The sequence below is a fragment of the Anabrus simplex genome, chromosome 1, assembly GCF_040414725.1.
Source record: "Anabrus simplex isolate iqAnaSimp1 chromosome 1, ASM4041472v1, whole genome shotgun sequence".
Lineage (NCBI taxonomy): Eukaryota > Metazoa > Arthropoda > Insecta > Orthoptera > Tettigoniidae > Anabrus > Anabrus simplex.
Genome location: NC_090265.1, coordinates 452630551 through 452646997, shown reverse-complemented (window position 1 = coordinate 452646997; position 16447 = coordinate 452630551). Strand labels below are relative to the sequence as shown.

The 16447-nt window shown below is 36.9% G+C and overlaps 1 protein-coding gene across 10 annotated transcripts in view; it reads left to right on the top strand.

Annotated features, from left to right (window-relative positions):
* The window catches only part of Asator (tau-tubulin kinase asator), a 500954-nt gene that overhangs the window by 260756 nt on the left and 223751 nt on the right, over positions 1 to 16447 (top strand). For all 10 annotated transcript variants that reach the window (XR_010858479.2, XM_067135206.2, XM_067135211.2 and 7 more), the window contains one exon: positions 7285 to 7432. Coding sequence is in view for 9 of the 10 variants with exons in the window: in XM_067135206.2 (XP_066991307.1) it covers positions 7285 to 7432 (148 nt within the window). In the remaining variant the exon portion in view is untranslated. The remainder of the gene's footprint in view (positions 1 to 7284; positions 7433 to 16447) is intronic.

Here is a 16447-nt window from a genome sequence, read left to right as displayed (position 1 = left end):
TGAATATAACAAAATTGTTCTAGCCCATACTAGAAGACATGGTGCACTGTTGACATCACTTTTCACCAGCAAAGGCACATTAACTTTTACCTTATTTACAAACCAAGTTAATGATCAATAGTAGTAGTTGTTTCAATTTCATTTTATGTGAATAAATGACAAAATATTTATTTAGTTGATGAATGATAAGTGTTTGGGTCATCATTTCTATCGTGGGTTAACCTTTTCATCTCTATGTACGGTAGCTAATGTACCATACTTCTACTTTAATTTGCTACTTACTGTAGCTATTGTATCATACATCTACTCTAATTTGTTTCTCATTTTCATACCTTGGCCTTTCCCTACCATGCTTACTTCTGTCCAGAATCAGTTGAGCAAGGCCTGAGTGTCTCAAGATGTATTCTATCAGTCTACCCATTCTTCTGGTCAAATTTTGTCAGGTTGTTCTCTCTCTCTCTCTCTCTTAATTTATAGTTCGATATACCCATCTTGCGTTCAATATTATTGGGTAACACCATATTTCAAAGGCTTATATTCTCTCTGTCTCTGCACGATTACTGTCAGTCCTTTATTTCCGTACAATGCCACACACCACACATTTCTTTAGAAGTTCCTTATTATGTCATCCTTACTTCTACTCTCATTTCTTATTCTACTACCCATTACGATCATTGATTACTCGTTTTCCCATCCTGCATGCTGGGTTCTAGTATGTCTCTGTCTTAAGTTTGTCTCTTCCAGTTTATTCCAATCCAACCATAGGTGTTTTTATTGCCATTCTGCATTCCTTTCATTCCTTTTGATTTAATCTTGACAGACTTTTCTCTGGTCCTTTTTCCTGAGACAGCCTGATATAGTATATTCCTAAGGCCCTGTCGGTTGTAGGATGATCCCTATCCAAATTTAATCACCACTTGCATATGGTGAAACCTATTTTGGACTGACAAGGCTCTTGTAACCAAGTAACTCCTTGAAGAAAGCAGTCAGGACACCTTCCTGTCTTTGTAAGCATTGGGAAACCATCATGGTAAGTATCCTTATGATATTCCATCTTCTGGTTGGGGCAGCAGCCTGGTAAATACTGGCTGCTGAGGGTTTTGATGAGGACCCTAGGAGTCCATGGGGCTAAGTTCCAGGAAGAAATGGGTGGAGTATGACCATTTTAATGCTACAAAAGCACCTGAACTTGCTGCCTTGTTGGTTGGTAGGGGATGACCAAAGACTAAGTCCCACTCTACACATCATCAACTACTCCAACACGCTGCACAAGGTCTTTCTTGTCCCATATCAAACTGGGACTCCTCCATGATTCTTGTAAAGTAAGATCTTCACATGATCACCTTTGTAACTTGTTGATGACTACTGATAAATAAATATCATGAATAAAAATATATAAATAAATAAAATACTCAAAAACTTCATGAATATAATGTATCAAAATAAATTAATAAAAATATTTAATCGAAATGTCCATAGTATGGGCGCCAGAGTTCACCAGAATGGATCCCTCGAATTTTGATAGAGCATGATAAACTTTATATCCCAGGGTGTGTATATAATGCTGCGTACTGGTACATCTGCAGCAGGCCTTACCTAACCTCCTAAAAACGACTAAATAGGTAGGAACTGCACCTAGGTTCATCAATAACTCCACTGGTTCTAAAATAGCTAACTATATTCTTAACAAAATCCGTGCATGAGCCCCTCGTCAACACACAAAATTATACATATAATACACACACAAAACATTGCTGGAAGACTCCATATTTACAACAACAACAATAATGAAAACCGTGGGAAAACGAAAGCGAGAACTAAGCTACCATTTGTAGATAGTCCGATGAACAATGTACATATATGTAGATAAATACCCTTCACTGTCTCTGTATCAATACTACTTGCCAATTCTCAAATCGGCACTTCTAACATCACGCAGATACTGTACCTTGTAATACTGTGTTCACAGACTTTAACACTTGTTGTAAAGATATATACATTTAAGTAACACACGCTTATCGATCCTGAACATAAATTATGGAAAGTCTGAGATAGCTTTCACCAACATATAATGCCAGGCCGCCACAAGTGCTACAATACTTAATGCGCAAGCACCCCACAATCCGTCGATCAGCCACTTTCCACGAACATAACAAGACTACGCTCCACAAACGTTTGAAGTCCAGTCCATTGCAGCTGTGTCACTCCAGTACAGTGTATCAGCACCACTTCCTTCCCGTACAGTGTGTCAGTTATCCTTCTTGTCCGTACCGAGTGGTTCTCTTCCGTAGTGATGTCAAACTCTATAAAGACCTCAGCATTCCCCTTCCTCTCAGATGATACGTCTGGATTGGTCCTTGCCAGCCAATCATGAGTGAACCTCTAATCAAGATCATGCCCTGAACTCATACTTGCTCCCAAGACATAAACAAATGCTCGGGATTATTACATGAGTCATCGAACTTCCCTAGTACAACAACAAGCTCATCTCATCAGGCTGGGATATATACATGACTCATAGATCTTCCCGACGACAACAACAAATACATCTCATAAGACACTGGGGTAGCCACATGACTCATCCAAATTACCAGAGTTATTAAAGCAATGTTTTCCCACTCGTGCAAAACAAATTACTCATACCTACATGTGTAGAGATCTTCCAGCTTATAAATATAAATGATAAAACATATAAATGAAATACTGATGATAATAATAATAATAATAATAATAATAATAATAATATAATAATAATAATAATAATAATAATAATAATAATAATAATAATAATAATAATAATAATAATAATAATAATAATAATAATAATAATAATAATAATAAATCGAATACTGACAATAATATCTCTAACTTCTACATACAATTCGAGGGTGTGATATACGTACTATCACACCTTGATTCCTCTGGAGCCGCCTGATTTAAGACTTAATGACACTGTTGAATACCACAGCTTTTACAAAACGTGATATATTATTCACATGGATGATATGTTTTACGCTTCCCTCTTAACAAGCCACAAGATACAAACATTTTGAAGACTTATATCCTTTAAGCAAGATTACCAATCACATGTACATAGGTTTAACAACCTTATTCTTTACCCAAGATGTTATAGAATTTTACGCCATGGTCTAATGCACCATATTTACATAAGTGCTCGTACCATGCTTTTAAGCTTATTTTTAACTTATCATTGGCTATTGTATATTTGTCATGTGTTTCTATATTGATTTTGGGTATTTGTAATTTGCACCTTCACATCATTGGCTGATGACATAGAATTAGTATCGAAACTAGTACCATTCTTTTGTGAATGGCATGTGATATAATTTGCATCAAAAACTATTATTGTATTGAAAAGGTGGATCCAAAATATATTTAATTCATTGTAATCCCAGTTCAATACGGAACATTATGAAATTCTTAACTTTCAAAGACTAAGAGTTAATCCTAAAAGTGAATCTTCAACTTTGTTTACCCATTCCATGCACTTGTTTTCTCTATCTTAATGTACACACCATAAACTTGGTTAGCTTGGGGACCAGACTTAAAAACTTCATGCCATTAAAATGTGGTGTTATTGAAGACTTTTACACATTACAGGGAAAGAGAAACGTCCATAAGGGAAATAGGAATCAGGAAGCAAATGCATAACGTCATTTGGCAATTAAGTTAAAATAATATTGACTCTTTGTAATAGTGGATAAATTGAATGGCACGTGACCAAGAGGAGAAATTCTTCAGCGCTTGACAGCTCAGATCTATGAAATGAATAGCAACAGCTTTTGAATTGCAATCTAGGCAGCAAGAGACCGCGAAAAAATGAAAAAGGATCGTGTCACACACTCCATCTGACAAGGGTAATAGATTGCGAACAAGTGTTTGTACATTCCATTACATTCCTTTTCTTCAACTGATCTATGTGTATGTTGGGTAATCCTCCAAATGCAATCAATATTTTGTGATTAAGTTATGATTGGGGTCTGGTTTTAGAGAGGTCTTGCAATCCTACTCTTGGTTTCTGAATCTCTTTACTGATTATGAAGTTTGACATCATCCGGTGTTTGAAGTCCTGTTCATGAATTATTGCTTTAAAGAAACTGACTTAATTCAGGGGTTCCCAAACTTTTAGCAACTGCATACCACTTGAAATTTTTAGAACTTTTGGCATACCAACAGTCGTATTTTTTTTTGTAGAGACATATTTATTGTTGGAAAAGTGCCCAATGCTTTGTTTTATTTTAATGACATTCCTGAGAAAACTTCACAGTTAATTATTAATGCACTTGTATTAAGTTTTTTTCATCCCTCCCAGTCAGCATTGAATTTCACAGTGAATTCACATGTGTCTCACATGTGCTTCACAATTTGCGCCCCATTATGCCACAAATGATTTTGCAGTGAATTATTTGTTAACTCACAATGAACGTGCAGAAAAGTTTTTGGGAGTTTCAACGTATTTAATTTAATTCAGTGCTGACTGGGCTATATCAAGACAACAAGAAATATACATACATTTTTCAAATTTTTTTTGCTAATTCTTATTTATTAATATATAGAGATATATGTATAACTTATTAATTTTTTTATTACTCATAGGTCTAAAAACGTCCAGTTCTATGTACTTATTATTTACATATTTTACGCCCACATTGGAGCACTTAAATCAATATATTTGAGTCAATTTCTTCTTTTTCTTCTCCCAGAACTTTCTCATCCTCTCCGACCTGGAAGCCCTTTGTGTGTCTGATATAGTGTATTGTTTCCGTTCAACGGTTTTTAGTTTGAAACTTATGCTTTTGTTCTTCAAAATCCTCTTCTCTTTTCTGTCTTTGATTTGTTGCCGAGTTATACCCAATTCTTCCAAATCATCCTGAACTTCTTTGAACCAATTATTATTGATTTTATTTCTCAAAAAGTAATCAAATAGTTGTTTCATTATCGTGGTGTCTGGGAATCTTGATATGTGACAGAAAAAGGAAATTTGTTTTACACATTGTAGATATTATCGATTCACATTCATGATAGATAAAGTTGTTAGGCAACAATCTCCACTGTCCGTCAACTTGGTTTTTTTTAAATTAATAATTGTTCTAAGAATTCTTCTGTAAGTTTTCTGTAATTTGTCTGTTGTAGCTTTTACATTTAATTTGAATAAAGTTTCACTAGCATACGTTGCCTCTGGTTTAACTATGGAATTATATTGTTTCAGCTTAGCGTATATTGAAATAGATTTTTTTAAATAGGTTGGCCAGGTAAGTCTTTGTGCTTGTTTAAATTTAGTTGTTCTGTGTTCTATTGCTTCTTTTTCATTTGTGTTCCATGTTATTATTTCCCCAAGATATTTGAATTTCTGAACAATTTTAATCTCTTTATTACTGTTCAGTTGAATAACTGGTAAATCAACTTTAAAAGTTGGCATCATTTCTGTTTTTTCAAATGAAATTCGTAATACCATTTTATTTTTTTATTTTTTTATTTTTGCTATGATTTCTAGTTGTTCAATTTGAAATTTAGCCTCTTCTATTGTATTTGCAAGTAATGCTACATAGTCCATAAAGCAAGAGAGTTGAATTTAATATTTCTACCGATTTTGATAGTTGGTTGGCATTTCTTGTTCCATTCACGCATAACCTTCTCCAATGCACAATAAAATAACAATGGTGAAAGTCCGTCTCCTTGTCGAAGTCCAGTTCTTATAGTGAATAATTCTGATAATTCACCTCTAAATTTAACTTCTGCCTTCGTATTTTTAAAAGTCATACTAATGAGGTTAACAAGTTTTTGGTGTAAGCTAAATTCTTTAAGGCTTTTTAATAATGATTCATGATGAATTCTGTCGTATGCTTTTCTTAAATCTACAAACGTGATGACTAGTCCCTTACTTCGAACTCTTTGGTGCTTCATTATCCATTTTAAACTAATGATTTGATCTGGACAGCTTCTACCTGGTCGAAATCCTCCCTGATATTCTCAAAGTTCCTGGTCGAGTTGTTCTTGGATTCTTGTGTATATAATCTTGGATAAAATCTTGTATGTAATATCAAGCACGGATATTCCCTGATAATTATTTGGATCGGAGCGATCACCTTTCTTATGCAGCGGGTGGATTATCACTGTATTCCATTCCTCGGGAAGCTTCTCCGTATTCCAAATATCAATGATGTATTTATGTAGGTTTTGAATAGTCTGATCATTAGCATTCTTCCATATTTCTGCTACTATTTGATTCTCTCCTAGTGCTTTGTAGTTTTTAAGTGCTTAAATTGCGGTTTTCACTTCATTGTAAGCTGGGGGTATAATCTTTTGTAATGGAGTTTTATTTTTTTGGGTTATGGTCAAATTCTAAATGTTCCACAGGATCCTCGCAATTAAGTAACTCTTTAAAGTATTCTGCAAGGATGTTAGCATTATCTTGATTATTGTGTGTCATTTTTCCATTTTTATTTCTTAACATAAGTGTGGGAGGGGTAAACGTAGATTGATATTGCTTGAATGTTTTGTAATAGTCTCTTGTTTTATGCTGATTGAACGTTTCCTCTTTTCTACTATGTAATTAGTACAAACTAAGAAAAAAAAAACCCATCAACATCATCAAAAATAACTTTCAGTGCAAAACTTGTTGTTTGCCTAAGATTAAAATATCAGTATCCAGAGTAATGGAACTTAACTTCACTTTTAAGTCCTCTTCAACACTTATTCTGTTTCTGTGTTTATTTTTTATGTATAAAAGTTCACAAAATCCACTCTCACACAAGTAACTTGTAACAAACGTCCTCTGTATTCTCTCTCCTTCTATCTTGGATGCATCGGATGGGAGTGTTTGCGTACTCTATCTGTATTATCTCTATGCTGGTATCATCCACGCGCACCACCTGAAACATTCCTGCATACCACCAATGGTATGCATACCACCGGTTGAGATCCCCTGCTTTAAAAGTGATTAATTGTATTTCTCAATAAATTTTCTCCTTGTATTTCATTGTTAAGCATTGATGTGGATATTTCACAGTGGGAACAGGCCTTGGTACTTTGTTAATGATTAAGGGGTACGAATGAATAGTCCCTACATAAGACACATTTCACTTGTTTTGTTTTCATAGAGAGTATGTTTTCAATTTTTTTCCCTGACTGCATGGCAATGAAATAGGTATGCCACACAAAACAGCTTTATCAACTGGCATAAAGTGTGACACTGTCTAGTTGTTGTTCCTGTTAAGAATGCTCTTTATTTACTGAACATATTTAAACTCGTTGATCTTTCAGGTCCGGAAGATCGGGGGAGGAGGCTTTGGGGAGATCTATGAAGGCCTAGATTTAGTCACCAAAGAACAGGTTGCCCTGAAAGTGGAATCAGCACGGCAACCTAAGCAAGTGCTCAAGATGGAAGTTGCTGTGCTGAAGAAGCTGCAAGGTAAGATGCAGGAATCAAAACATCATCTACTTTTATTTCTGGTGGACAAATTGATGGTTCACAAGTTTATTAATTCTTCCAGCCTGGTGATCATAAAATTTTATATGATTTTTATGATATTTAGTACTTCATTACTAAATCATATTTTACTGTATGACAGCTGTGGCATATTGCAGAAAATACTACCTAATAATTAATATAAAATATTAAATAGAAGGAAGGATCCACCTTTTCAATACTCTGTTCGGCCGAAAAAACAAATGCCTACAAGACCTTGCCGAGCAAAAACTATACATAACTGCATATCACAAGTTCAATTTCATACGGGTTATCCTTCAAGTTTCCATCTTATAACAAGTCCTTTAACTCGTTATTGACCTTTAATACAACGTCTTCATACGTCTTCATATGTGAATGCAGCACAACAAGATTATACAAGACCTGCTTGTGAACTTTCAACTGGAATTGTTTCGGCACGAAATAGTGTTAATTATTCTGTGTACTCTTTTTAACTGTGATCATTGTGTTATGTGTTTTTAAAACTTTATGATTTAATTTTTGCTCTGCCTTGCTAATTGCCTGATGATGACACACAAATGTGTTGAAACCGGTCCCAAATGAACAGGTTGTAACTTCTATTTTGTTCAACTTATTAACAGAGTATTAAAAAGGTGGATCCTTCCTTCTATTTAATATTGTATATTTCTCTATTCAATACAGAACAATCGTGAAATTTTTAACTTCAAATACTGATGTTGTGTTGAATTCTACATTACAGCCACTGTCTTGTAGTCCCTGGAGAGCAGTCATAATGCATATCATTTCCTACAGAATTCCATAATTACTGTTACAGAATCCACAATAATTAAAAGTGTGAATGCTCTTTCCCAGAAGTTCAAGGAGACTATAGTATGTCCCAGGCTTCTTGAACTAAAAGTAATCACTCTTCAAATTTATTCTTATGAGGGTTCCCCAAATGAAACAAGACTTTTGTTGGTTTCTGTAATGTTTGGAACACATGAACATAGGGAAATAGAGTGATGCAGGGGAAAATAAATGCATATACACAGTAACCTTGTTGGTACAAACAACTATCCCATTGATCCACAAGGTTATGGATGGATAGCTGGCGTGAAGAATGTCCATGGTTGGCAGCAGAACTATTCTTCAATGGCGTCTCAGTTCTCATCATTGCTTAAGAACCGCCATCCGTTGAGTGATTTGGTTTCTGCACAAGGTTGTCGAGAGCAGCATTCTTGATTCCAAATATAGATTATTAAAGATGCTTATTGTAGATGAATTTTTGTATGTGTACGTAATTATCGTTTAATTCATGAATATGCTAAGACACATTACATCAAAGTACTGGAAAGTTTAAGTTGAATAGTTTGATCCCAAACTAGCCTGCCTGGTAGCCTTGATTGTTAAGTTGTCAAGTCTTTACGGTCTGACACCGTCGTTATTCTGTATATTACAGTGTGTTACACAATATTGTAGTGGATTATACATCATATATCTGTGGCTTGGTTCTAAAAGGGCCTATATCAAAAAACCTGTTTTTGAGCTATGAGCATTTGAAGTTTTGCTTGTAGTTTTTGAATTATTTTTTTCAATAACTAGCACGTAGGGACCCTCTTCGGAGGCAGCCCTACCCAGGGAGTGGCGCCCCTGCCTATGTGAGTCCCAGAGCACACTGACCCGGTGTGTAACATCTGGTATGGGTCCCAGCTCAGGGTTACGAGTGAAGACCTCAACGGCATCTACGGCGGAGAAGGTGGACTTCGGTACGGCGGAGATGGCGGAAGGGGCATACCCGTAGCGTCTGTACTCCAGAGGAGCGGCTACGAAAGGCGTCTGTCTCAATGTTAGGGGCGGCCTAATTTTGAACCTGGCAGTAGGTATAAAATGCCTTTGGGTGTGGCGAGCCCATCGTAACAATAGCCTATATGGACAAAGCAGATATGGTGCCTTGGAAAAGGTTAGGGCGTCCCCTGCTAAAAGCGACGCGCAGCTCTTCAGGTGCTGGGGGAACTGTGAAAAATGGGCAACCAGCACCAAACTACATCAAAATTGCAACAGTTAATGTACTGACACTGACGGGAAAGACAGAAGAACTGGTTGACTTCATGATAGAAAAAGATATAGCCATACTTGGACTGTGCGAGACCAAGAAGAGGGGTACAGGGGAGATCCCTCTGAGAAAAGGATACAGGCTGTATTACAGAGGACCTGAAGCAAAAAATGGAGTGGCCATCATACTTAGAAGAGAAATCCAAGAATATCTGGAATATACAAAGTACGTCAGCGATAGGATGATGATGATGATGATGATGATGAGACTCCAGTTTGAAAATGGCGTGAAAGATCTATTTCAGTTGTATGCCCCACAAACTGGTTGCATAGATGAACATCTAGAGGACTTCTTAGAAGAAGTGGAGAGACAGATAGAAGATAAGGAAGTACTATTGATGGGAGATCTAAATGCACAAGTTGGAATGGAAAGACAAGGAAAGGAAGATGTTGTAGGGCCCTTTGGATATGGAAATGTAAATCCAGAAGGCGAGTTGTTGGTGGGTTTTTGCATGAGGAATCAAATGATTGTTGGAAACACCTGGTTTAGGAAGAACAGTCAGAAGATTACAAGGTATGGCTGGGGAGACAGACGAACAAAGACCATGATTGATTATATAATCATAGAGAAAGAACACCGGAAGAACCTTGTAGATGTAACAGCCATGCCTGAAGAAGCCTTTGGTGGAGATCATACAGTTGTGATAGGAAAATTGAAAGTTGGAAAGGTTGAAAAACCCCAGTTAAGAAGAGAGAAAAGAATTAAAGTATGGAAGTTGAAGGAGAAAAGCATACAAGAAGAATTTCAAAGGGAAATAATACCCTTGGTACCCAGGACAGAGATGGGGAATGTTGAAGAGGAATGGAAAAGATCTAAGGAAGCAATGGTTGGATGTGCAGAAAAGGTGTGTGGTAGAACATCAGGAAATGTGAAGGACAAAGAAACACACTGGGTAAAGATTAAAGTGATTAAAGTGAAGGAAAAGAAAATGGCATGGAAATCATGGAAAACATCTAAGACTGAAGAAAGTAGAAGAAAATATGTGGAGGCAAAGAATTTGGCCAAGAAAGTAGTGGAGGAAGAAAAGAGGAAAAGCTGGGCCTTATTCACACAGAAGTTGAGAGATGATATGCAGGGCAGCAAGAAATTACTGTATGGTATCTTAAGAAACAAAAAGAGAGATCAAGTAAACACCAGATTTGTGAAGGATGAAGGTGGCATAATTTTAACAAAGCCAGAAGAAATAAGAAATAGATGGAGAGAGTATTTTCAGAAGCTGCTGAACACAAGAACGGATGACAGTCATTCAGTGGACGACCAGGAAAGGCAATTAGTTGACGAAGAAATGGATAAAGAAATTACAATGAATGAAATTGAAATGGCAGTAAGAAAGATGAAGAATGGAAAAACTACTGGAATAGATGAAATTTCAGTGGAGATGATAAAGGCAGCTGGAGCTGTAGGCCTGCAGTGGACATATCGGGTTCTCAGGAATGTCTGGGAGAATAAGGAGGTCCCTGAAGATTGGCAAAAAGGAATAATCATCCCAATTTTCAAGAAAGGTGATAAGAAAGTTTTGAAGAACTACAGGGGAATTACTCTAATATCCCATGTTGCTAAGATAATGGAAAGGATACTGGAAAGTAGAATAAGGTTGAGGGTTGAGAAGCAGATACAGGAAAATCAGTTTGGTTTCAGAAGTGGAAGGTCAACAATAGAGCCCATTTTCATGATGAGACAACTAATGGAAAAGCATTGGGAGTACGGGAATGATATGGTGATGACATTCATTGATATTGAAAAGGCATATGACAGTGTCCCTAGGACGAAAGTTTGGGACAGTCTGGTGCAAAAAGGAATTGGACAGGGATTAATAAAAATGATCATGGCATTGTATAAGGAATGTTGTAGTTGCATGCAAACACAAGTTGGCAGGACAAGTTGGTTAAAAATAACTAGTGGGCTGAGACAGGGAAGTGTTCTATCACCAATCCTGTTTACAATAGTAATGGATGACATCATGAGAACAGCAAAAGCAGCATATGGAGGAAGAGAAATGAACATGATGTTATTTGCAGATGATATTTGGGGAGAAGACGACAGGAAGGTTCAAGAACAGTTGAATGTGGTGAATGGGAAGATTGAAGAATGTGGATTGAAAATAAGTGTAGAAAAGAGTAAAACTCTTGTTATGACTAGAGGGGAGAAAGAAGGGAAAGGTCAGATTAGACTTGCAGACAAGCCCCTGGAAGTAGTGAAAACGTTTAAATACCTGGGGAGTGAATTAATGGAGAATGCTCGACTGGATGCTGAGATTAGTAAAAGGATTCAAGCTGGAAGTTGTTTCTATCATAGTGTAAGAAATATGTTATGGGACAAAGATGTGCCAATGGAAGCAAAGGATACTATGTACAAGATGTATTACGTACCCATAACAACTTACGGAGCAGAAACTTGGACAATGACAAAGAAGGATGAGAGTCGAATACAGGCAGCCGAAATGAAATTCTTGAGGAGTTTGATACAGAAGAGTAGACGAGACAAAATAAGGAATGAGAAAATCCGGGAAGAAATTGGAGTAGAAAAAAATGAATGATAGAATAGGGAAGAGCTGACTAAGATGGTTTGGGCACATAAAGCGAATGAGCGACGAAAGAATGCCAAAAAGGGTGATGGAAATGCAAATCCAAGGAAGGAGAGGCTGTGGACGACCACGATTGAGATGGAAGGATACCATCCAACGCAGCATTATAGAAAGAAACCTGGACTGGGACACAGTGTTGGAGGAGGAGTGGTGGAAAGACCGAAGAAAGTGGAGAGGAACCATATTTGCCCCTACCCGGCTACAGCTGGATAAAGGGAAATGATGATGATGATGATGATGAACTAACTTTAAATAACTTTATACTTTCTATGTGGAAGTCACCTTATTAAACGCTAATTTTTTCTATCGTATTCTTTAAAAATTGCTTGGTCTGTAATCTTTATTGGTAATCTAACATTATTGGCAAGGGCTTATTTAATTAAACGTTAACTTTTCGTTTAGTACTTAACAGAGACATTGGCCCTTTTAACACGTTGCAAGCCGGGATAAAACGCGTTTGTATCAGTTAATATCTCAATTTCGATAAAAAAATTACATTGGCCCTTTTAGAACCAAGCCACAGATATATAGGTAATAATAAATGATATGCTATTAATTACGTGCTCTTGCATTAAATAAACTCATATTAATATATATACCACACGTTTCATGACATAACCTCACAAATAATACGATTGTCCGTAAATAATAATAATAATAATAATAAATGGATGTAAACACTTCATAGACATACATCCCAAGTAATAATAATAATAATAATAATAATAATAATAATAATAATAATAATAATTCCAGCTCAATACTTGCATTATTTACCCATGGGTTAAAGAATATTGTTTTCAAGTTATCTTAGTCTATTACACTTGCGTCAGTATTCTGGAAACCTGAATCAAGTTTTAAAAATCTGAGGGCAAACTGAGAATAGTTTAGGACTGACTTTAAGAGTAGTTGTAATTTGAATTTTAAGTTTAGTATTTGGGTTTACAAAGAAGGTGCTATTTTCATTCAGCAAAGTTCCTGGCTTGTGTAATTTTGTACTGTTCTTCAAAGTGCTATGTTCAATTGAGCCTCTTCAGTAATTTTTTTAATAATAGTTGTGAGTTATCAATATTGTAACTGCTATTGAGTTCTTAACACACAAAACAATTAAAAGATCAGAATGTAGAAAATTGAATAAATTTAGAATCATTAAAAACATAGCATAAAATCAAAATTAAACAATGTAAAATACATGGTAACTAAAGGCATGGATGTGGGAGCGGAATGGACCCTACGAGGCAGTGGAATGTAGACTTTTGTGGCTGAACTGCAATAAGGAATAATTTAGTTTAGTATACAAAAACACAAAAGGAAAGGAAGTAAAGAACACCAGCATAAACACTAAAACAGAAGAGCAAAGCATGGTGTAATCAAGTTACAGTCTTGTAAAGATCTTACAGGTACTAATCTTGAAGAAAAGCAATTTAATTTACTGTGGATACAAAATAAAAATGAAGTTAGGATGCGAAAGTGAATTGGTCCACTACGCAGAGTGGGTAGGTTCACTAAAGAAAAACATATGTCGTAGGGAAACAATTTGAAAAATAAGTTGAATTACTGAGGTCAAGCTTAGTGAGCAATTTTAAGTGCAAAACTGTAGAAAAACTTGCCTCGTGCAAACGTGAGGATTGATGTAAAATGGATGTGAAACACATTTACACCAGTATGAATTTCTTATGATTCAAGTTAGTAAAATTGGTGGGTAAACTCCTGTAATAAGTTAAAATCTAAAATAAAGTAAAATTAAGTTACATTAGGAAATGTAAGATTTGCTTACCCCGAGAAAAGCCAGAGCTCCCAGACAACATATCCGCTCTACATGATCCTGAGGACAAAATGAACCTACCCTCCGACGTGCTTCCCAAAGGTAGCCCTCGCTGGGTGGTGCAACAGGAAACAGCACAGCAAAATTAATGACCTAAGACTGCACAGGAGTTACTTTCCGATTTTATTTAGGCCAATGGAATTTACATGTTTAATTTGATGTTGCTTATCTTGTCCTTGGACATTTCTTGAAGCTTGTGTCTTGTGCAAGTCCCAGAATATTTGAAAAGCTGAGCGTCGAAGAATAGAAGCATTTGAACTATGGTGTTGGAGAATACTCCTTAGAATTCCGTAGACTGCGAAGATATCTAATAAGTCCATATTACAGGAAATCAACTCAGGCTGTTCAGTGGAAGGTCAAATACTCAGACAGAAACTAAAGTACTTTGGTCATATTATGAGGAAACATGATTCACTGGAAAATACCTTAATGCTGGGGTAGACTGATGGTAACAGGAGAAGAGGGCGACAACGGATGAGGTGGATTGATGGCATCAAGGAAGGTCACTGCTCTCAATTTAGAAAGACTTCGGAAAATAGTACACGACAAGAAGAAATGGCGCACTTTGGCCTAAACGACTAAACGACTAACAACAACATATCAGATGCCATGCATTCTGAAGATTTTGAGACCTGATCTATATTTTGATTTGGTAGCTAGTGTTGGCTTACCTAGGTCTAATATTTGACTGTTTTCATAAACTGGTTTAATGATGTTAACATTAATGCTGTCATGGCCCATACTTGTAGACATGATACTGTATAGGCTTTTGGGCTTATGCTGTGTCAAGGAAACAAGGTAAACTTCTTTACGTTTCACAGAGAACTTTGCTCTGTGTCTTCAGAAGAAAATCTTGACTGTTTACGAGAAAGACTTCTCCAATAATAAGGATTTGAATTTAAGAATGCTTTACCATTGGTCATAGCAGTACACTCATTCATCACCAGATGGTTTGCTGTATGCTAGCACAGCGCTTGCGGGAGCTGATAACACCCTCAAGCTCCAATTGAGATGTTCCTGTTGCACCGTGTGTGCATGAAAAGTAACAGATAGGTCATCAGACGAATCAGAGACGATGTGGTAGAAGAAAATAATAAAACAAAGTGCAACAAAAGACACCCAGGATAGAATAGAAGAGCTGAAGAATGGAAAGATGATGTGTGAAAAAACAGAGGATAAAAGTGTGAGAATGGGGGGGGGGGGGAATATGGGTGTACACACATTATGAAAGTTTAGCACTTAACTCGCTTAATACACAGCCAGGAATGAACCATCTGGTCATGTGGAATGTACAAATTTGGAAAACGGGAAAACAAAATAACAAAGTGAAAGGACAAGATAAAGAACTGCCTACATACCAACGTAGATCCTTAACGGCTGGCAACCACATATTACTTAATTGATAGCCAGTGTCCCTGGTAAGATTGTTACGACTTTTATGTTTTTCCACAGCTTCCTGTATAAACCTAGACCTGTAGTGTTCAGTGTGGGTAAGAGTTTGAACATCTTGGAACACGACGACATGACCCAGTGATAGAGCGTGCTCAGCTATTGCTGACTGTCTGGCTAGTTTGGATGGATATTTTGTTGGTGTTCCTTGATACAAGTACCAACAGACTTGTATATTTGGCCAATGTATACCTTGCTGCAAGTACAGGGAATTTAGTAATAGTGGCGATAATTTGTCATTGCTTTTACCTAAACTCTGTGAGCAATTTTAGCGACTGTGCCAAACATGGCTTTTATATTGCGCTTACCGAGCTCGATAGCTGCAGTCGCTTAAGTGCGGCCAGTATCCAGTATTCGGGAGATAGTAGGTTCGAACCCCACTGTCGGCAGCCCTGAAGATGGTTTTCTGTGTTTTCCCATTTTCACACCAGGCAAATGCTGGGGCTGTACCTTAATTAAGGCCACGGCCGCTTCCTTCCCACTAGCCCTTCCCTGTCCCATCGTCGCCATAAGACCTATCTGTGTCGGTGCGACGTAAAGCAACTAGCAAAAAAAAAAAAAAAAAATTGTGCTTGCAGAGGACCTTGGCAATTCGATGTGCGGTATCGTGAAAGTAAGGCAGGTAGGCAGTTCCCTTCACTTCTTCTTTCTGTAAGCTTTGCTTAGTTGCCGCTGTATGAATCTGTACATCATTGTAACCAATTACCCTGAAACGTGACTCTGGGTGTGTCCATCTCCTCCTGGATATTCAATGGCAAACAAATTTGTGTTACCCTCATGGTGAATATACAAGAGAATGCCCTGTTTTTATGAATTTAATTGAAGGATGCTGCTGATTTAAGTTATTTTATATATAGATGAAGTTTTCAGGACCTTTTCTCCATGGACAGAAGGTCGTTATGGAGATGGAGTCGGACGGATGCGTTCCTTTCTTGGATGTTCTAGTAAGAAACCAGACGGCTCCTTAGGACATACCATCTATCGTACCCCTACCCACACAAATCGCTATCTCCATGCAGATTCTCA